The sequence below is a fragment of the Cricetulus griseus genome, chromosome 4 (assembly GCF_003668045.3).
Source record: "Cricetulus griseus strain 17A/GY chromosome 4, alternate assembly CriGri-PICRH-1.0, whole genome shotgun sequence".
NCBI lineage: Eukaryota > Metazoa > Chordata > Mammalia > Rodentia > Cricetidae > Cricetulus > Cricetulus griseus.
The window spans coordinates 57148555-57171761 of NC_048597.1; the positions used below are offsets into that span (position 1 = coordinate 57148555).

At 39.2% G+C, this 23207-nt stretch overlaps 1 protein-coding gene across 2 annotated transcripts in view; it reads right to left on the reverse strand.

The window, feature by feature from the left end:
* Positions 1-1042: 1042 nt before the first annotated feature.
* The window catches only part of Ubxn7 (UBX domain protein 7), a 59454-nt gene continuing 37289 nt past the window's right edge, over positions 1043-23207 (reverse strand). For both annotated transcript variants that reach the window (XM_027412854.2, XM_027412853.2), the window contains 7 exons: positions 22450-22562; positions 15082-15228; positions 12775-12865; positions 11816-11943; positions 5428-5821; positions 5238-5317; positions 1043-2996 (listed from right to left, as the gene is read on the reverse strand). In XM_027412854.2, the coding sequence (XP_027268655.1) occupies positions 2835-2996; positions 5238-5317; positions 5428-5821; positions 11816-11943; positions 12775-12865; positions 15082-15228; positions 22450-22562 (1115 nt within the window). In that variant the 3' untranslated portion in view covers positions 1043-2834. The remainder of the gene's footprint in view (positions 2997-5237; positions 5318-5427; positions 5822-11815; positions 11944-12774; positions 12866-15081; positions 15229-22449; positions 22563-23207) is intronic.

The following is a 23207-nucleotide window of genomic DNA, read 5'->3' on the forward strand; positions in this document are numbered from 1 at the left end:
TCTTCCTCATTTATAAATGAGTAGAATATACTGTGTAGGGGCTGCATGAAGACTGAAGGAGGAAACACAGACGTAGTACACACAGCACATGCTAGCTACACAAAGCCAGTCCTGCTCTTCCCTCGTCCAGTGCTGTTTTCTCATCCAAACAGCATTCGGCTCACTTTTCTCACTAGTTTTCATTCCCTCTCTTTATATGTCACTCTCAAGTCTATCTTGTCTCTTTCCTCCTTACTTCAAATACTTTTGAGCTGTTTCTACTACCTACAGGGAATATGTTTAGCTAACCTCACAGACCTCATTTGACTGTCCAATAAAAGCTCCCCATTGAAAGACAAATAACTTGAAGAAGAACTAAAGCAAACTCCTTACATAGATTAAATACTTGAGCAAGGCAATATTCCCATTTATTTCCCTCATGTATAATCCATAACCCTTCCTCCCATGGACCAACCCTGATAATCACACTCCTGGTCAAAATTAAGTAAAATCCCCTACAACTAGCTCATCATCCTGACTAAGCTTGATAAATGTATACCGCCCTGTCTCTTAACTCACACATACACTCAGTCATCTTAATTTGGTTCTCATAAATGGATTTGACAGTGCTAAGCATATATAAAAGAACTGCATACATCCTCTCATTCTGAACATCCTGTTTCAGGTTCTCAAGACAATTACTATGTAGAGAACCTAAATGAACAGGACAAGACGATGCAGCAGAGTCCTCTAAGGGAAAACTCTTGCCTGATTTTGGCTTTTGATGGGCCTGTGCTGGGAGTGGAGATGGTGCCAGCACAGCAAAGCTGAGGACTCTCTCTCTCTTTTACCCTGTGGCTCCTGGAGGCTTTAGGCTGTGACGTTTCAGAGCATACAGCTCCATTCCTCAGACAGTCATTTCTATTCAAGTTCAGAGCTACAACTGAGGAGTTAACAATGCTTGATCAATATATCCAAACTGTTGGCTAAGCCTCAAGCGCTATGAAAAACAAAGTGGTATTATTCAGTCACCAATCTAAAGAGAGAACTTTGACTCAAAGTATAAATGAAATTGTAATTATATAAATATATTTATAAATATTCATACAATCATATACTTATACATAAGCACTTACACAGACTTAGAAAAAAATGTAAGAACATTAATTCGAAAGGACTCACTGAAAAATAACAGTTTCCCATGATTTCCTTGAGGAGATACATAACCCATTCTTTAGGGAGGTCCCTCAAAATCCAACCATTAACAACCATATTCTATCATCACATACTAGTAACATACCACATCTCTTTAGCTTATATTTTTAATCCCCTAGTTGCCAAGAGAGCAATCTGCAAGTACACAGGAACCCAAAGGTCTTTGAACAATTACAATAAATGTTCCTCAAGTACAAGAATCAATCAAAATCTCCACTTGACAAGAAAGGTCATTCTATAGAAATGGTTTTATAACCAGTTTAAAGTTTTGATTTTCCCACCAAATCACTACTGCCCTGCTAGAGCACTTTACCTAAAAGATCAAGCAAAGAACTGAGCACATAGTGAAGGTGATGAATAGTACTGCACTGACTCAGGTGGCCTCTTCTAAATAATACTGAAAAAAGCTTTCACCAAATACAATTTGAATGTGACTTGTTGGCAGAAAAAGACTCACATCTGGTGGTTACTGGTAATGTCCCTCTTAATAACTGTTGTCTTATGAACCAAGTTTCAAAGTCTCCTCTCAGAGACTTTCAGTTTTGATTTTCTAAAATAAAACAGCGCGAGGAATTAAAGTCAATTGGTTACCAGAACATTTTAGAAATTATTCCAATTGGGGGTAAAAAAGAAAATCACTATTTCTAAACAAAAGAACATTGTTAGCAACTCTCAGCTGCAGGCTTTCCCACCCTTTGCCCACCCACCCAACCCTGGTACATACCTAAGTATGCTGTAAGCACATAGGACAACCAATAACCATAGTGGTTACAATTACAAGCCATTGTACTACATGATTATTGAACACCTGCCTTCCTACAGAACACTACAGACTCAGACAATGGAGCCAAAGGAACCTGCTGTGCAGGTAAAAACAGCAAGCACCTTGCTAGCCCAGACACAAGATGCTCACTACAGGTTCATCCTAGGACTGGAAAGAGGAATATAACTAACAGAGTACTAATAAAACTGTCTCAGGCTAGGACACCGAAAGCCACCCTGTGCTACACACAATACACTGAGCACTCCTTCTGCCAATAACACACACCATGGGCATAACTCTTGTAATTGGAAGATGGGAACCCTTGAGGGAAATTCTAAATATAATGAGCAATAGTATAAGGGATGCTTTTGCCACACAAACAAAAACCTGGGTATTTCATTAAGAGATCTTCCTACATGAAGAACAAAATGCATGTTAAGAGAATTTCTTTTCCCTACTACAAATGGGGGCTTACAAAAATGAGGGCTGTTTTTAATTCTGATTCTAGCCATTCTTTGCCAAAAGAGTCTAGGGTTAACATCACTAGATCCCAAAGAGGTGCCACACAAGAGACTACTTATTAGAACACACATATCCTGCTGCCAGTACTAGGAGAGATCTTATTCTTATCTTTACACTTCCATTTGGTCACCACATTTGTTAAGAAACAAAGTGAGAAAAAGAAGAAAATCACAGAGAAAGAGATAAGCAGGAAAGAGACTAATTACAGGTGACAGAAAGAGATAAAGGAAAGGCAGGTGACTTGCTTGCTCAGCTTTGGCTCTATAGTCCTATGAGCCAAAATGCATACTTAGTGACATGGTATCTCACAGGAAAAGGGAAAAAGGGGTAAGCTGAGAGAGGTCAGGCCATGGTGTTAATTTCTTTCCTGTACAAAGACAGTCTCTTGAGGACAGAGGCCTGCTTCTTGTAAGGTGATGTCATAGTCCAGATGAGAGAGCTTCCTCCGGGGGAAGTTGGTAAGAAGTTCAAAACGTTCATTTGGATATCCTTTAGACTGGACGTGCTTCACCAAAGCCTATGACAACCAAAAGTAAGACAAAACTGTTAGCTGGAAATAACACCACGCTGACTAATTTAAGAGTACTGTACTTTTTTCATATTAGATAAAGTAAGCTATTCAGATAATCAAAGCTTATAAAAAGCCAACAAAACTCTTTGGATAAGTAAGATAAATCTATACCCAGTAATTCAGAGCTACTATGTGATACTAAAAGAGTCACTGCTATCTCCCCAATAAATAAACCCAGTTAATATTTGTAAAATATAGCACTGTTTTCTTCCTTCAACAGGGAATATGTTCTTTCATTCTGTCTATTATCAACCACGACCACAGAACGTTATAATTTCAACACTTCCTTCACTATAAATGCTTTCTCATCAGATAAACATGCTCAGTCTTCTCCAGTGATCTTTTCCCTTTACCCACAGTTTTGCAACTAAACTTCTCAAAAGAGTGGTCTACAGGCTGGAGAGATGGCTCAATGGTTAAGAGCACTGACTGCTCTTCCAGAGGGCATGGGTTCAATTCCAAGCACCCACATGGCAGTTCACAACTGTCTAACTCCAAGATCTGACACCTTCAGATAGACATATATACAGGTAGAACACCAATGCACATAAAATAAAAATAGCAGCCCTTGTCCCTAGGAAACATGCACCATGACCCCTGGTAGATATCTAATGATACATATTAACAACTAATAATAAAACACTATATATACATAAAAAATTTACACACACACACACACACACGCACGCACACGCACACGCACACGCACACACGCACGTGCATTACTTCTTTTAAGCTGCAGAACCATCAGTAACTAAGAGTCACTTGTATCTCCCCAAGAAAGGGTTTCACTATGTATCCCTGGCTTTCCTGGAAGTCAAGCTATAGACCAGGCTGGCCTCAAACTCAGAGATTTGCATGCCTCTGCCTCCCCAGTGCATGGATTAAAGGTGTGCACCACCACCCCTATTGAAAAAAAAATTTAATATAAATTTTAAAAGTTTTTTGAAGTTACTTTGACCAGAAACCCTATGGTAACTATAACATTCATTTGGTAACTAAGATGGCTATTACCTCTCAGGTATACACAGCCTGGCTATTCTGGATAAAGGGAATGGTTCACATCTCAGGTGACAGAGTGGGATGGTAGGAGGTTTCATTGTGCTGTTCAGGAGAATATGCAATTTAAAACTTATGCATTGATTCTGAAATTTCCCACTTAACATTTCTATACCAAAGTCTGCTATCAGAATTAGGTTATGCAAGTCAGACCAATTTCCTTTTCCTTTTCAGAGGTTAGGCCCTTGGAAGCACCATAAGTGATGTCATTTGCAAACCAAAGAGCAAACAAAACTTACAGGCAGACAAAGATGAAACGGAATAAAATAGAGAATCACAAGAAAGCTGCAGTGTTGGTGCACTCCTTTAATCCCAGCACTTGAGAGGCAGAGGCAGGCAGATCTCTGTGAGTTCGAGGCCAGCCTGGTCTTCAAAGAGAGTTCCAGGACAGCCTCCAAACCTACAGAGAAACCCTGCCTCAAAGAACCAAAAACAACAACAAAGAATCACAAGAAAAAGTTCTAGCAGACCACAAAAAGATACAGAAGAACATTGGTTCTTAACTATTTTGTAGTAACACCTACTAAGGAACCCAAGATTTCCACTATAGTCTTCAGATAAATCTACCATTTCTTTTCTAGAAGTCAGTGTATTCCACACAAACATAGAAATGAAAAGCCTTGGCTGGCCTGTGACTTGCCTAAAAGAATGAGAAGAAAATAAACTAAATAAAATAAGACAGGCATGGTAGCTCACTCATGCTTATAACTACAGTATTTGGGAGGCTAAGCAGAAAAACTATTTTGAGTTCCAGGTCAGCATGGGCTATAAAAGTGAGATCCTACCTCAATAGCTACCACAGCCTTAATTCCAGCATTTAAGAGGCTGAGGCAGGCAAATCTCTGAGTTCCAGGCTAGCCAGGGCTACATAGTGAAGCCCTGTGTCAAAACAAGTTTAAAAAAAAAAAAAATCACAACAACTCCAGAAATTAAGACTTGTGGACAATAAGTTTCGAGTTAGATACCAGATACCCTGCATCTATGTCAGAGAGTCCAGCAATACCTACTTGACTTCAATTTTCTACGTTCTCTATGGTTTGCTTAGCATGCATTAAGTTATGGGTTTAATCCCTAGCACCACAATCAATTTCTTTGCTTCAACCACATGTTTCAGTGATATAAACTCACCAGCAGTTTAGCTTGCTCTGGAAGAGTAATCTGCTCTCTTTTTCCATCTGGGTACCTCAGCATCAGCTGTGCTTTTGGTCCTAAGGAAAAGTTATAGACACATAGGTGTTTAATATGGGAGATTAACTAAAGCAAGCCATCCAGTACATTCAAGTTCAGTTAAGTAAAGCAGGTCTATCCTGTAACCCACCATTTACATCTATCCCCTCCACTATTCCATCTGACTTTTCAGGTGACATCTCCAAGACCTCAGGATCCATGGCTGGCATTCCTTGATGGTTTGTGGCTGTGCCAGGCTCAGTTCTGGCTGGGGGCTCAGTCATTGGCCTTCTGTTCTCCTCTTTTCTATGCCCCAGATCTTTATGAGGAGACTTTCTGGACTTAGCAAGATTCTCTACCTCCTCTTCTTCATCAGAGCCACAAACCGATATGAATTCCTCGCTGCCAGAAAAAAGTTCCGATTCAGATTCTTCATCTGAGCGGCTATCCTGTTTTGCCTGTGCTGAGTCGAAATGTGTTTCCTGCAAGGAGGCTCTGATGGCAGCTTCCAGCTGGCTGTCTTCACTGGCATCTATGAGGCTCTCCTATGAGGTGTAGTCAAAAGACAGGTGGAAAAAATAAGTTAAACCAAAAACCACTCAAACAGGTATAAAAAAACATACGAGTCAACACATCACCATGATTTTCTGCCAAAGCAGTCTGTCTCTTACACAATGTGAGGTCAAGGACTTAGTATCAGAAAGCCAAATTGAAATGGATATTTTAAAGGCAAAAATAAAAGGCTATCATTAAGCTGGATATGGTGGCACATACCTATAATGCCAGCATTCATGAAACAGAAATGGGAGCTTGCTCAAGGGCTGAGGCTAGCCTGTACTACACAGTGAAAACACAAACAACACAAAAATCTCAAAGTACTTAGTACAATGGTGTTTTAAGCCCAGGCATTTTTGGCATCAAAATGAACACAGCCAAGAAAATGGCTTCTTATTTTTATTTAGCAAAAGAACTGAAGTTTTAAAAATAAAGCCAAACTACTATTTAAAATGATTAAACATCAGATGTCTCCTTTGGTTATCACTAAATACAATGATTCGTAGCATTCAAAACAAGGAAATGACATTATCAAAATATGACATGGTGGTGTATACCATGTCAATCCTCTCAGGATTTAACATTGGGAGGCTGAGGTAGGAAGCTTGCAAGTTTTTTGCTGCTGTTGTCATTTTTTTATGAATTATTTATTGTATGTGCATTGGTTTCTTGCTTGCATTTATGTCTGAGTGAGGGTTACACATAGTCTAGAGACAGATAGTTGTGAGCTGTCATATGGGTGCTAGGAATTGAACCCTGTCTGATCTTCTGGAAGAACAGCCAGTGCTCTTAACCACTAAGCCATCTCTCCAGCCCACGCCTATAAGTTTGACTTCCAGCATGTGAGATATTTTCTTAAAAAAAAAAAAAAAAAAAAAAAAAAAATCCAAAGGGAAAAATTTTGTGGTATATGTGGGTTGGTTAACTAAAATCTCGAAAGTTTATTAGCTATAATGAAGATTTTCATTATGACAATGAGAAATACAATCTCTTTTATTTATCCTGTGCATATGTGCGAATGTGTGTGTGGCTGTGGCTGTGCAGCCAGTGCGTACACATATAAGTCAAAGGACAACTTTCAGGAGTCTGTTCCCTCACCATGAGAGTTCCAGAGATTAGATTCAGGTCATCAAGCTTGGTAGAAAGTGTCTACCCACTGAGCCATCTAAAAGTCAGAGTAATGCAAATTTCTAATCTTGTTAAACTTTTGAACATCTTATTCTTCTCTCTCTCTCTCTCTCTCTCTCTCTCTCTCTCTCTCTCTCTCTCTCTCTCTCTCTCTCTCTCTCTCTCTCTCTCTCGTTTTTCAAGACAGGGTTTCTCTGTGTAGCCCTGGCTGTCCTAAACTTGCTATGTAGGCCAGGATTAAATACATACGCCACCACTGCCAGGCCACAGATTTCATTTTTCAAAATCACAAAATATGGGGCACCTGAATGGGACTTAGTTATGCATGTATACCATGTGCATGCCTGGTACCTAGAGTCTAAAAAAAGGCATTGAATGCCCAGGAACTGGGGCTACAGGGGGTTATGAGTTGTCTCAGGTGGGTGCAGGGAACTGAACTAGACTTTTCTAGAAGACAAGCAAGTGCTCTTATCCACAGAGCCACCTCTCCAGCCCTGTATTATGATTATGACTACTATTCTTTTACACAGAGTCGTAATATAGTCCACATTGGCCCCAAATACACAATGTGGCTCAGGATAGTCTTGGAACTCTCAATCCCTTTCCTACTGCCACATAATAATTTCTGGGCAGGGCTGGAGGGATGGCTTAGCAGTTAAGAGCACTGGCAGCTCTTGCAAAGGACCTGGGTTCAACTCCCAGCACCCACATGGCAGCTCACAATATGTGTAACTAGAAATACATTCAGGCAAAACACCAATGTACATTTAAAAAAAAAAATTATCCAAAAAAACTTAAATAAGCTGGGCATGGTGGGGCATGCCTTTAATCCCAGCACTCGGGAGGCAGAGGCAGGCGGATCTCTTTGAGTTCGAGGCCAGCCTGGTCTACAGAGTGAGAGTTCTTGGACAGTCAAAGCTACATAATAGAGAAATCTGCCCAAAAATAAGTAAAAACTTAAGTCTAATTTATCATCCACATAAAGCAGGTAGACTTATTTACAGGACATACACTAGCTTAAATGATTAGATTTGCAATAACACTGCATAGCAGGGAGACAGCAAACAGCACCAGATTCCTATCTGATACTCGCCCTTCCCTGGGATTCCTGACTTAAAGAACCCAAATTATGGCTCTCTCTCTCTCTCTCTCTCTCTCTCTCTCTCTCTCTCTCTCTCTCTCTCTCTCTCTCTCTCTCTCTCTCTCTCGCTATCTAGCTATCTCAGGGGCTTGAGAATTGAATCAGATTAAGAGAACTTGCTACTCTTTTTAGAATTTTATTTTATCTGGTTTTTTGAGACAGGGTTTTTCTGTGTAGCTTTGGAGCCTATCCTGGCACTCGCTCTGGAGACCAGGCTAGTCTCGAACTCACAGAGATCCACCTGCCTCTGCCTCCCCAGTGCTGGGATTAAAGGCGTGCACCCGGCTAGAATCTTACTTTTATTATTTTAGTGGTGTGTGCATGCATGAGCACGCACCCACAGGAGTGTGGGTGCCCACAGACACCCGGAGCTGGCTATAAGTCACCTGATGTGGACACTTGGACCTGAACTCAGTTCCTCCGGAAGAGTAGTGCATGTTCCCACTAATCCATTCTTCCAGCCCCATCTGCTGCTCTTGCAGAGGACACAGGTTCAGTTCCTAAGACCCACATCATGGCTCATGACCATTCATAACTTCAGTTCCAGGGGATCCAACTGTAGATGGAAGTTTCTGTCCTGCCCAGTCCTACATTATCTCATGTCATCCAACATTCTCTTGTGGCTTCGGAGGGCAGTGCACACATGCAGGACACATATACACATACAGGCAAAACACTCATATACATAAAAAAATTTTTTTTTTTTTTAATAAAAAATGTCGGGCTGGAGATGGCTCAGAGGTTAAGAGCACTGACTGCTTTTCCAGAGGACCCGAGTTCAATTCCCAGCAACCACATGGTGGCTCACAACCATCTATAATGAGATCTGATGCCTTCTTCTGGTGTGCATGCATGCAGATAATTGTATATGAAATAAATAAATAAATAGACAGATAGATAAATAAATAAATAAATAAATAAATAAATAAATAAAATCTTTTAAAAAAATGTTGCCAAGCATTGGTGGCGCCTTTAATCCCAGCACTCAGGAGGCAGAGGCAGGCGGATCTCTGTGAGTTCGAGGACAGCCTGGTCTCCAGAGCGAGTGCCAGGATAGGCTCCAAAGCTACACAGAGGAAACCCTGCCTTGAAAAACATAAAGAAAGAAAGAAAGAAAGAAAGAAAGAAAGAAAGAAAGAAAGAAGGAAGGAAGGAAGGAAGGAAGGAAGGAAGGAAGGAAGGAAGTAAGTAAGTCTAATTAAGGAAGTCCATGTGCTACTTGTCCTATAGTATTTATTTGCTTGTTTTGTCTGTGACTTGTTTTGAGACAGGTCTCACTCTGTAGTCTGAACTAGAACGGAATTCATTATATAGCTCTGACTGTCCTCAAACTTGTAGTAGTCCCCCTGATTCAGCCTCCTCAGTGCTGGGATCACAGACATGTGACACCCTGCAAACTAAGAATAAAAGGAATACAGGTAGGAGATGGAGGCAGAAATATCAGGGATTTGAGGATATCCTTGGCTACATAGTGATTCTGAGTTTGGCTGGACAAGATGTTATAGCCTGTCTTCAAAAAAAAAAAAAAAAAAAAAAAAAAGAGGAAACCTCAGTAACCTGATAAACTACATCTTAATAAACACACATGGAGTAGAGAGACAATCAGTAGTTAGAGCTTACTTCAAAAGCATGAGGACTACTGCTCAGATCCCCAGAACGCTTATAAAGGCTCACTGGGTATATCAGCCTGGCTAAAATTCCATCATTCAGTAGGCAGAGCAGGGAACCCCCATAGCAAACTGTCTAACCAGACTAGCCATATTTATGAGCCTTGGGCTCAACTGAGACCCTGCCTCAATGAATAAGGAGGAGGGCAAGGAAGGCAACTGAATAAGGCTCCTGACATCAACCTTGAGCTTACGCATACGCCACCATACATAGGAACATACATGCACACATACCACACACATACACAAATTTAAAATAGGAACTATATAACCAGAAGAGGAACTTCTAGTGGTGAGACATGTCTCCAGGAGCCAGAGAAGGAGCATCGAGAGACTCAACAGTCAGATTAATGCTGCTGTTGCTTTAGTTACAGAAGTTTCTTTCTGCAGTAGACAATGGTAACTGCAAAGACTTGTAAGTGTGATATAATAAATGCTGACTGTTCAGCCATAAATGGGACTATAGCACTCATAGCAGCCTCTCCAGGGTTAGGGACATGGTAGAAGAGAAGGCAGAAAGAATGTAAGATGTGAAGGATGGGGTGTAGGGATGTGGGCACAACAAAATTAAAAACCTAAATGCACAGTGGCTGTGATCACCTGTGAAAGTCCTGCACAAAATGGAGCCATCAACACCCTGCCCTGGAAGGGTGTACCCTCTCCCTTAGAGAAGCAGATAACAGTTGCTGGAAACAGAAGGACATTTTCTTTAGGGGTGTAGCCACTGGTAAGGTGCCAGTGCTCCTAATTTCTCACCTACGCTTATTTAAGTAAGATTGGATCACAAAAATAAATAAATGAATAAAATGTACAACTCTCTATACACATATATACATGCATGCATACATATATATCAGCTAACAGCAAGATGTATCTTGCTGTTCAAATTAATAAATTTGTTTAATGAGGCTGCACTCTAAAATCAATACAAAAGAGTAAGAAAACACTGCTGGGAGAAATTAAAGACACAGAAATAGGGAGATACATTCCATACTACCAGACCTGAAGACTCAATTACTAGATGTCCACAGAACCAGTGCAATTCCAATTAAAATTCTAGCATCTTTTCTTGTATTAAGTAACTAGCTGGTTCTAAAATTTGTAAAGAAATGTAAAACGCCCAAAACAAACAGAAAAGTTTCATTTATTTAATTTTAATTAGGTACCTATTTTAGATAACTTCAAATAACAATTTTTTATCACTACACAATAGACTTCTAAAGATAATTTTATTCTCATTGCCACCAAAACCCAAATAGCAATTATAGCCAAAGTGAGACTGCCTTATCTTTGAAGATCTTTTACTTGAAATTAATCATGATATCTACTAGCAAAGATGACTGCACAATAACATATTGTAGACATTAAGTATAAAAATAAACGCTGGGAGAGCCAGCGCATCCCAGGACCTAAAGCTATCTAACCAATAATAATGCCAAATAATATCCCAAGCGGAAAAACCTTATATCCACTGTTGCTTCAATCAGTCATGAGAAGCCCTCCCAGAGCTGCCCTAGAAAGAAGATGCCTCCACCAGAAGCTTGGCCATATCAGGTCTCCATATTTATACCGTTCCTTTCTTTTCTTTTTTAGGTATCATTTTTATGCTTTAATTATGAGTTTGTGGGGAGTTTGTACACATGTCTTTTTTGGTGGGGGGTGGATGGGTGGTTGTCAAGACAGGGTTTCTTTGTGTAGCTTTAGAGCCTGTCCTAGAACTAGCTCTTATAGGCCAGGTTGGCCTTGAACTCAAAGAGATCTGCCTGCCTCTGCCTCTGCCTCTCAAGTGCTGGGAACAAAGGCGTGTACCACCACCCAGCTTGTATAAATGTCTTATGACTCCAGTGAGTAGATGAAATCCTTCTGGAGAAAACTATCAATAAATAAATAAATAAATAAATAAATAAATAAATAAAGTATCTAAGAAGTACAGCCAGAACCCCTAATTTTTCACTACTTACATTATTATAAGTATCATCTTAATATCAAACATTTTACATAAGATGTTGACATATAAGTACATCCAGTCACCCATCACTTATACTTACTGATCTGGCACATTTTTTGGGAGGGCTGCTAGAAAGTCCATCCAGTTGTCCATGTTCACCAAGAAACCCTGTTACTTGGTCCAAGAAAGACGATACATCTAATTGGTGCCACTCTACAAGCTTCTGACCTAAAAATTCAAGACATGTAAACATAAAATCAATATTCTTCTAATCATACTCATTAAATAATTGCCATATGCATAGTTAAACTTTGCTACAAATTCATATGCCCATCCCTCACTTGAAGTCACACAATATTGTTGTAACCTACTGACAACATCAATTACAACTCATTGATAGATTCCCACCTATGACAGGAAAATTATCTGCTGGCACCACTTACAGCCATTTAGAAAAAAGAAATTCAAACAAAGCAAAATTTAAATAAAAATATTAATGATGAAATCAGCTCATCCTCTAGTGCTTTTAAAAGAATACAACCAGTACTTAAAATAATCTTAACAATTTAATAATAGAAAAACTAGGGCTGGAGAGATGGCTCACAGGTTAAGAGCACTGGTTGCTCTTCCAGAGGTCCTGAGTTCAATTCCCAGCAACCACATGGTGGCTCATAACCATCCATAAAGAGATTTGGTGCCCTGTTGTGGCATGCAGGCATACATGGAGCAGAATGTTGTACTCTTAATAAATAAATAAGTTAAATCTTTAAAAAAAAAAAAAAAACAAAAAACAAAAACCTAAGGTGACCCTTACAAAGAGATGATTGTATCAGCCCCCACTCCCAAGAACAGAACTGCACAAACACAAAACATTGTTACCCATCAAGTTGCCAGAAATACAGTCCCTAAATATACACATCCAAGGGTGTCTACATAATTATAATGGGAATAAACAAAAAACTTTCCTTAACTATTATATTTCTGGAACCAGATCCAATAAAATATTTAGGCACTGAAAAATAATTTATAAGTTAAAAGCTGTAATTTGATATAACTTACCTGTCCGTGGGTCCAAGATGGAAACATAGGGGAAATCCCCTAGTTTATAAAACTGAATGTATCTCTGACCTTCCTCGCTGTCGTGATAAACCTGGTAAGCCAATGATATAAAAAGCCTCTTTAAAAAAGGCTGGCTATAATACTGTCTACTAACAGCAATGGAGTCTCCATGTAAGCCTTTGACAAACATGCTAAATTCTCACTTGCATGTGAGAGTGGAAGTAAGGTCAGGTATGGACTTATATCCCACTCACAGTCCCTTCTGAACACTCATTGTCAACATACAAACCTATTCCTCTTCCCTTCTCAGTTCACAAGAGGTAATAACTCTTCCTTCTCAAGTATCTGTCTATCTATGGGGTTTTTTGTTTGTTTTAGTTTATTTTTGAGACAGGGTCTCACCATGTAGACCAGGCTGTCCTTAAACTCACAGAGCTCTGCCTACCTGTCTCCTAAGTGCTGAGATTAAAGGCATGTGCCACTATGCCTGGCACAGTACATGTATTTTAATAAATCACAATATATGTAGTTTAAAAACCCATCATTTTATTAGGCAGAGATGTAACAATATTTTCTTCAGTCAATATCTGAATTAAACAAAAGGAATTCTGCCATTAAAAAAAATAATCGGGGCTGGAGAGATGGCTCAGAGGTTAAGAGCACTGACTGGCCTTCCAGAGGTTCTGAGTTCGGTTCCCAGTAACCACATGATGGCTCACAACCATCCATTATGAGATCTTGTGCCCTCTTCTGGTATGCAGATATACATGGAAGCAGAATGTTGTATACAAAAAAAAAAAAAAAAAAAAAAAACACAATCACAGAGCTTGGCAGTGATGGTGTATGCCTTTAATCCCAGCTCTCTATAAATTTAAGGCCAGCCTGGTCTACAGAGTGAGTTCAAGAACAGCCAAGGCTATTATACAGAGAAACCCTGTCTCAAAAAAACAATCCCCCAAACAAACAAACCAGTCACAGAGGCCACCATGATAAAAGTGTTGCAGCAAAAGTCTGACAACCTGAGTTTGAGTCCCAGAACCCAAATTCCAAAAGTTGTTCTCAATCCTCCATACCACATACCTATACCCATATAGCACACACAAATTTATAATAATAATAATAATAATAATAATAATAATAATAATAATAATAATAATAAAAACAGAAAAAAACACAAAAATCCCACTGAATTTATCAGACTATAAAACACAAAACAGGTAAATTAATAGCATTAATAGTAGTATATCTTAGAATAAGAAAATATTAAGTTTAAGTTATTTTTTGTAACTTTTTAAAAACTAGAAATTGAAACTGGGCCTGCCTAGACTATAATTCCCAGCTACTCAGGTGTCTGAGGTCAAAGGGTCACAAGTTGAAGGCCTACTTGGGGTAGTTTCAAATGCTAAAAAGGAGGTGAACACCTTTAATCTCAACACTCAGAAGGCAGACACAGGTCAATGTCTGGGTTTAAGCCAGCCTAGTCTACAGAGTGAGTTCCAGGGCAGCCCTGTCTTGAAAAAACAACAAAAACTAAAAAGGAGGATGGAAACTGGCTTAATGGTAGAGCATGTGACTAGCTTGCAGGAGACTCCAGGTTGAATGTCAAGTAGCAAGCCTCTCTAAAAACCAAAAACAAACAAACCAAAAGAACAAAACAACAACAAACACAACCAAACAAAAAGACTGAAACAAAAGGGAAATTAGAAGGCTACCTAGTTTTAACTAGATAATCTACACAAAAAGATATTATATCTGGGACACTAAGGAATACTAAGCTAAAACACTAGTCAAAGAGTAACAAATTCAAGCTCAAACACAAGTTTTAGTGTTTCTCCAATGCTCTAAGATGTTTTCCTCATGGCTGTTGGCCTTGTAGGGCTATTCAACAGTTGAAGTTGACTAATCCATGCAATAAGCATGAAATACATACCATATCTTGAGAATTTAATACACACAGAGAGTAATGACATTAAATCATGTATTGATTTAAAGAAGAAATATTGTTAATTTCACCTGTTTCCTTTGACCCTTTTCAGATATTTCTAGAAATATGTAAACCATGTGTGCTTCCATTGTTTTTCTACTGAATTGTACAGCTGTAGACTGACTGTCAAGATGCTCCTGACTTAGTTCTTTTTTCTCTTTCCATTACTTCTTCACTGCTGCCCTTATCCTTACTATTTACCCATTACAGTTAACTTATGTCATAAATGAATTCACTTTTCCCAGTTTATAAACCCATTTCTCTTCCACAACATCCTATATTATAAAAATAAATATTAAAAAATCTTTAATAGTCCTTCTCACCTGCCAGAAAATGAAATGTTCCCGGATAATATTCTTCACAGCTTCATTGCTCCACACATCACGGTTGAGGCACTGGCATGCAAAGTCTTGTACATTTTGAATGTTTATCATCAGCCACTTATTCTGCATCTGGCCACACTCTTTGGCCTATAAGAGTAAAGTTAAATATTTTTTAAAAAATAGTTTCTAGCCAGACAGTGGTGGTGCATGCCTTTAATCCCAGTGCTTGAGAGACAGAAGCAAGAGGATCTTTGAGTTTGAGGTCAGCCTGGTCTTCACAGTGAGTTCCAGGACAGCTGGGGCTACACAGAGAAAACCTGTCTTGAAAAAAAAATAAAAAAAATTTCTACTTGGTCACTGGTATATTTCAGCATTCAGGTGCTGTCTTTTCCATGTAAATACTAAGCATTCTTTTAAAAAATTGACACTGATGACTCATCACTTCTTTGTACATTGTGATTAATGCACAAACTCACCACTGGTCCAAGTGCAGAGAAAAGTGTCAGTGGAGTGCTCAACCACACGTGCGACTTCTACAGTACTGTCCCTCTTAGCTCCAGCTCAAGAACCATCATGAAAGACAGAGTGAAGTATTTTAAGAGCCAGAAATTGGAGAGGAACAGATTGCAACAGTATCTTTTGAACTGTGACAGGACTCCACAGCAGCTCTGACTACTCACATAGGCCTATTCAAAATCAAGCCAGTCAACATTCTAGCATGGAGTATGGAGAAAAGGACCTGAACCCTGACACCCTACCGAGGAACTACTGACAGATGATGGCTTTTGGGGCAGGGAGGGTCAATTTTAAGAGTGCCATCCCTGGTAAAGTGACCATGCTCCAGTGGATGTCCCCTGGACCATCAGTGTAAGGGTAGCACAAATTGGTCTTGGTTTTAGACAAAGCAGAGATAGGAAGTACAAAAGTTGGGAGGGAGTACCCAGGTCAGAGATGTGAATCTGGGAGGAGTTAAGGGAATAAGGAATGAATATGATTAAATATCCTGTAACAGGGGCTGGAGAGATGGCTCAGCGGTTAAGAGCACTGACTGTTCTTCCAGAGGTCCTGAGTTCAATTTCCAGCAACCACATGGTGGCTCTCAACCACCCTGAATGAGATCTGGTGCTCTCTGCTGGCATGCAGGCACAAGACTGTATACATAACAAATAAATAAAATCTTTAAAAAAAAATCCTGTAACAAATTTTAACAATGTGGGTGATGCAGACCTTTAATCGCAGGACTGGGTAGGCAGAGACAGGTGGAGTTCTGAGTTCAGAGACTGCCTGGTTCTACCAGGACAGCTAGGGCTACATAAAGAGACCTTGTCTCAAACTCTATTGCCAAAAAAGAAAGAAAAATAAATTATCCAATAATTAATAAAATATATTTTTAAAATATTATCTAGAGGCTGGAGTTATGGCCCAGAAGTTAAAAGTACTTCACACTCTTGCACAGAAATAGAGTTTGGTTCCCAGCACCTATGCCCAGTGGCTCACATCTCCAAAGAATGTGATGCCTTTTTCTGGCCTCCAGGGGCAACTTCATACATGCATATATGTACACACATATACACATAAATCTTTAAATGTCTCTAGAGTTTTTAGTACTTATACATTATTGTTTTGCATAGAAATAATCCTTGTGATAGCTGTCACCTTGAGTGGATTAGGAGAAATCAAGACTGACAAAACTGAACTTTAGACATCACAGACCTTTGACAGTACTGGGAAGAAAGGTCCACTAGAAGATGGTTGACACCAGCCACTGGATGAATGTGTGTACACGCTTGCAAATCCCCTTGCCATCATCAGACTCCAGCTCTCCCGGGAGCTTAATCTAGGCCTTTGGCACCAGATGGGATGGCTGAAGCACTGACCTTCTTGTACTGAGCAGCTCAAGTATGCAGGTAGCCACTGCTGAACTACCAGCCAATATCATTAAGCCAATAGTCTTGATTCTGCTCCTTCAGAGAATTCCAATAAGTACACAAAGCAGAGAAAGAATAATGTTGGGTTTCAGCTGGCTGCTGTAACCCCAACTAAGAGAAATGGTGCTGCCCATATTCAGCAACAGTCTTACACTCAGCAAATCCTCTCTAGAAACTCCAAGTATCTTGAAAATGTGATAGTTTTGTTTTAATTTTTGTTTGTCTTGAAAGATTTATTTATTTTTAAGTGTTTCAGTGCATGTTTATGAGTTTATGTGCATGCCTGCTATCTCTAGAGACCAGAAGAGGGTATCAGATCCCCTAGAACTGCAGTTGTAAGCCACCATATCAGCGCTAGGAACTGAACCCAGACCCTCTGCAAGAACACCAAATGCTCTTAAGCGCGAAGCCATCTATCTCTCCAGCTCCTATGCTGTTTTCTCAAAAACAGTCATTCTCATGGTGGTGAGAAGGGAACATATTCTCCTTGCTATGCTTAAAAGTTAGCAGACAAGTATCCTTGTACCAGGAAGTATTCCTTTAGGTTTAGGGAAGATAAAGCTAGGAAGAACTGGAGGGAGAATATATTCTGTAATTAGATTCATACATATTTCCAGTATCTCCAGTACATGTCTGAAACCACAAATAATAACATACACAAATTTAATGTATTATCCATTCTAACTAAGCACTGCCACACCGAGGAAAAAACTTTTACAACGTCAGATATGACAGAAAAACTAGTACAAAATTCCTTTTTCTTCTTCACAATCTCACAGATAATTAATTCTTACTATAGACCAGGAATTATCATCCTTTTACTTAAAGGAAACACTTTTTATAGTTTGCCTGTGATGTACCAAATTACCAAGACCACTAATTAAGTTTTGGGACACAATTAAGGAAAATGAGTTATTTAAACACAAGCATTAAGATACTACAAATTGAGTTGGACTGGTGGCACACACCTTTAATCTCAGAGGCTGGTGTATCTCTGGGAGTTGGGCTACTCTGGTCTACATGGTGAGTTCCAGAACAGCCAGAGCTATACAGTGAGACCCTGTCTCAAAACCAAAACATGAAATAAATAAAATGAAGATATTACAAGTTGATCAAATTTTTTTGTTTTTATTTTACCAAGACAAGGTATCTCTGTCTAGCCCCAGGTATCTTGGAACTCACTCTGTAGACCAGGCTGGCCTTGAACTCAAGAGATCCTCCTGCCTCTGCCTCCCGAGTGCTAGGTGTGCTGCACCACCACCACCAACCACCACCACCACCACCACCACCACACCACCACCACCACCACCACCACCACCACCACGACAAGTTGATCAATTAATATTATCCCAGATCAGTTAACTGAATGATAAATAGGTATGTTTATATAGATATCATATAACTATAGTGTCCTGAATGGATGGCAAGATTTCATCATGCTACTTAGAACAGTACATAACTTAAAACGTATCAATTTTTATTTCTGGAACTTTCCATTTAATGTTTTTAGACTTCATGTAAATTAAACCTAAGTGAAACTGCAGATAATGGGGCATCTTTGATATAGGGAAAAGATAATACAAACAATTCATAAATGGTTAATGAACATAACATGACATACTTAGCAGTAGAAAAAGATAGTAAGTTTTTAAAAGTTTTTTTTAAAAAAAAAAGCTTTCAAAGTGGTAATGCCACACAAGGCTAAACAAAGGCTCTCATAAAATAATTCATACACTGCTGTCAAAAATATACTTCATTTACTGCCAGTAAAAATATAAGTCAGTGTAACCCTCAAGTATAATATGCAGAAATAGTTAAGATACCAATTCTCTATATACTGAATAAAAAAAAAAAAGGCATGGTGATGATGAGGGATGTCCTTCTGTATATATGTTTCTCTTATTGGTTGATGAATAAAACACTGATTGGCCAGTAGCCAGGCAGAAAGCATAGGCAGGGCTAGGCTACCAGACCAGGAGAAAGCTGGGGAGAGGAGGGAGAGAGAAGCTGTCAGGGAGATGCCATGTAGCAGCCAAAAGGAGTAACATGCTAGAGCATTACAGGTAAGCCACATCCTTGTGGCAATACATAGTTTAATAGAAATGGGTTAATAATTAAGAGAGCTAGCCAATAAGAAGCCTGAGTCATTGGCCAAACAGTTTCTAATTATCACAAGTCTCTGTGTGTTTATTTGGGGCTAAACGGCTGTGGGACCAGGAGGAACAGAACCTCCATATACAAATGGTGCCCAATGTGAGGCAAGACTTTCTACATAAAGCAGAGCTGCAATGTAGAATGGCCTTCCTAGCCTCACAGTCTCATGTAGGCCATGGTGCAGAGACACTGTGGCAATTGGGCTTGAATACAGCATGGCGGATTCCCACCAGAGTACACAGAACCTGAGTCCCCAAGCCGTGGAACATGCTGCATGGCAGATTTAGCTTTTATTCACACAGACAAAAAAGGTTTATGGGCAGTGTAGACAAGAGTTGAGGTAATGAGCATAGCTCCCAGTGTGGTTGGTAAATGTACCCTCGGATGTTGGAAAGCCAGAAGCTAAAATGTTAGCTTTAATCCTAGCAATGCTGTTTAGCAGATAAAATACTAATGGTCAGAAAAATAGAGAGATTCAAAACAAAACCTCTAGTTGATTTAAAATGTGTTTAAAAATATACGTAGGCTTGGGAGAGAAAGGAAAAAGGATAAAGTGGTTAAAAAAGAAATAGAGTAGCTGAGTGTGGTGGCACATGCCTTTAATCCCAGCACTTTCGAGGCAGAGGCAAGCAGATCTCTGTGATTTCAAGACCAGACTGGTTTACAGAGTGAATTTCAGGACAGCCAAAGTTATACAGAAAAACTCTCAAAAAACCAAAGAAACAAAAATAAATAGTTTTTTAGAAAAGCAATATAAAGATGGAAAATACACAGGAAATTTGGATACTGTATGTTATTCTGTTGTCTTTGAATTGACTGCTGAGGAAATAGCAACAGCTGCTAACTGACATTTGTTTATAATGGTATAATCCAACCTATATATTTTGAAAATGCCTTGACTTTAAAATTTAAGTCTAGGGGCATGTTACTTTTGAAAAGAGGTTCTGCTTTTGTTTCCACAGAAAATGAAAGGTTGTGGATTCCTTCCAGACTAATATGGTTTGATCAAGCAAGACCCCCTGAAGCAATGGCCCAGGTGAACCAACATCCAAAACAGCTGAGACGATGCAGCTTCAGACTACTATAACCAGGATTTAGCCAGGTTTCTGTGTTTTCTCAGGATCCCCTTGGGGATGACAGTGCCCCCAAACAGCAGGAAGCAATTTGGAGAGACTGACGCCCAAATTCCCAAATATTGTTTATAAATGCTTGTTTTCATTTAACAGGGTTGGTTAGAAATGGTTAATGATTATAGTCAATATCTTTCTAAAGAAAAAAAGGGAATATAGAAATGTGTAATTTGCATTGATATGGATTTTGGTTTATGGCTATAAATTCAAGGTCAATTTTGTTATATGTGTATTTCTACTCTTGTTTAGGTATTGTGTTTTTTACAGCTCATTTGAAAATGTAATGTAAAGCACTAAGCTGAATTCCTGGAATCCAGTTGTAGAGAGGGAGAAGTGATGAGCAAAATGGTCAAGACCATGCTGGGGAAACCCACAGAAACAGCTGACCTGAGCAAGAGCAAGTTCAGCTGGGGAACGAATATAAGACCAAACCAGGCCCCTTGAAAGTGGGTGTCAGTTGGGAGGCCTGAGCAGTCTATGGGGCCTCTGGTAGTGGAACCAGCATTTATCCCTAGTGCATGAATGGGCTTTGAGAGTCCATTCCCTATGAAAGGATACTCTCTCAGCCTAGATACATGGGGAGAACCTAGGTCCTGCCCCAAATGATGTGTCAGACTTTGATGATCCCTCATTAGAGGCCTTACCCTCCCTGGGGAGTGGATGGGGAGTTGTTGGGGGGCATGGGGGGGGGAAGACTGGGATTGGTATGTAAAACAAGATTATTTTAATTTAAATAAAAAATTTATTTAAAGACTTTAAAAAATGCCAAAAAAATGTAATGTATAACTAAATACAGATTATATATACTCACCTATAATAGTCAAAACTCAGTTATTTTAGTTAGATTTTCTAGATATACAGAGATATATTTGAGATGGACAGTCTTCAAATCTTCCAAAGACATACAGAATATGGCATTTAAAATGGTTTATTAGAGTTTTTATGAGAATGAGACACAACTGATCCTGGCAACACCAATTATGTCAGAAAGGAAGATGGGCATCAAAGAAACTTGATATGGAGTTCGTTTTCAATATAGCAAGAAACTGTTCTTTCCTGGACTGTTTGACTGTATGCTGTATAAGCTGGACATGCAGGACCCACAGGAAAGTGACTGCTGAACTTGCCAAAACAAGATGGGACAGTCCTTCACGGTTCCTACTTCATGGAAGAGACTGTCACACATTCTGCAGGACACAGAGAAATGACTGACAAACTGCCAATACAAGTGGACAGTTTCAAATTTCCTGCTTTGCTGAGAAATCTGCCAGACACTCTAGGCCCATAGGCTGAAGATGGATGCCGGAAGATTACAGAAGAAATTTGCAACGAGATGTCTCTGTCAATTCTAGAGTTTATGTATTATCGTTCTTAGGTCTTTGATGGAGTTGAAGGCAGACAGTTATATTATGGTTTTCTTTAGTTAGGATAAGAGGTAAGTCACATATAAAACTTTAGACTCACAAAGATAGGATAGATGATAGAATATTTTATAAATTTTGTCAAATGTTAGTGGACTAAATATTGTTAACTATAGTTTTTGTTTGATAGGTGTTTTGTTATTTATAATTTTACTATGTTAAAGTTAAACCATTTCTTTTTATTTAGACAGAAAAGAGGACATGATGGGGATGTCCTGTATATATGTTTCTCTTATTTGTTAATGAATAAAACACTGGCCAGTAGTCAGGCAGAAAGTATAGGTGGGGCTATGAGACAAGGAGAATTCTGGGGAGAGGACAAAGGGAGAGGTCTCAAGGGAGACACCCTGTAGCTGCAGAAGGAGTAACATGCCTGATTATGGATAAGCCACAGCCGTGTGTCAATACACAGTTTAATAGAAACAGGTTAAATAATTAAGAGAGAAATAGCCAATAAGAAGCCTGAGCCATTGGCCAAAAAGTTTCTAATTATAAAATTATAAGTCTCTGTGTGTTTATTTGGGGCTACATGGCTGTGGGACTAGGCGAGAAACAGAACCTATGTGTGGTAGTACACAGAGGAGGCAGAGGCAGACTAGCCTCTGTGACTTTGAAAGATTGTCTATATAATATGTCCAGGTCACATAAGACCCTGTTTCAAAAAAAGGAAAAAACAAAAGACACTAAAATTTTAAGCCATTTCATAGTTATAGTACAGAATCTCCAACAACTTACTGTTTCAAAGCTTCCTTTGTGCATCAAGTCGATTGGGGGCCGGAACAGATCTGCAAGGGTTGTCAGTTTTTTATCTATTGCTCCTCCATTTCTTAATTCCTGTTCTTGCCTAACTGCAATACAGAAGGATGGAAAATTTTTAATTAGCCATAAAATGAAAGTAAATTACATAATAAACAAAAGGTCTTATACTGACTGAAAGAATGAACAATATGCTTGGCTTCAAATACAAAAAGCTAATGACTGAAAAAAAAAATACAAAGAGGGGCAAAAAACATTTTAGGATTTGGTGGTTGTTCCCTAGCCAAAGAATAAAAGTAGAAAATTAAATTATTTGCAAATGGTCATGCTGGGCTAGGCCTGGTGGTGCAGACTTACAATCAAAACTACTTAGAAACCTAACACAAGAAGATGAAGGTTCAGCCAGATGTGGCGGTGGCATACTCCTTTAATCCCAACACCCAGAAACAGAGACAGGCAGATCTCTGTGAGTTCAAGGCCAGCCAGATCTACAGAGTGAGTTCCAGGACAGCCAAGGCTACACAGAGAAACCCTGTCCAAAAAACCAAAAGGAAGATGAAGGTTCAAGGCCAACCCTAGCCACAGAATGAGCTAGTCCAATCTGAACATCTTAGTGAGAGACTGTCTCACAGTAAGAAGTAAAGCCAGCTAGGGATCTAGCCCAGAACCTATCAAATATATACAGGACCCCTGTTTAGTCCCCAGCATCATTAAAATAAAACAAACAAACGAAAAAA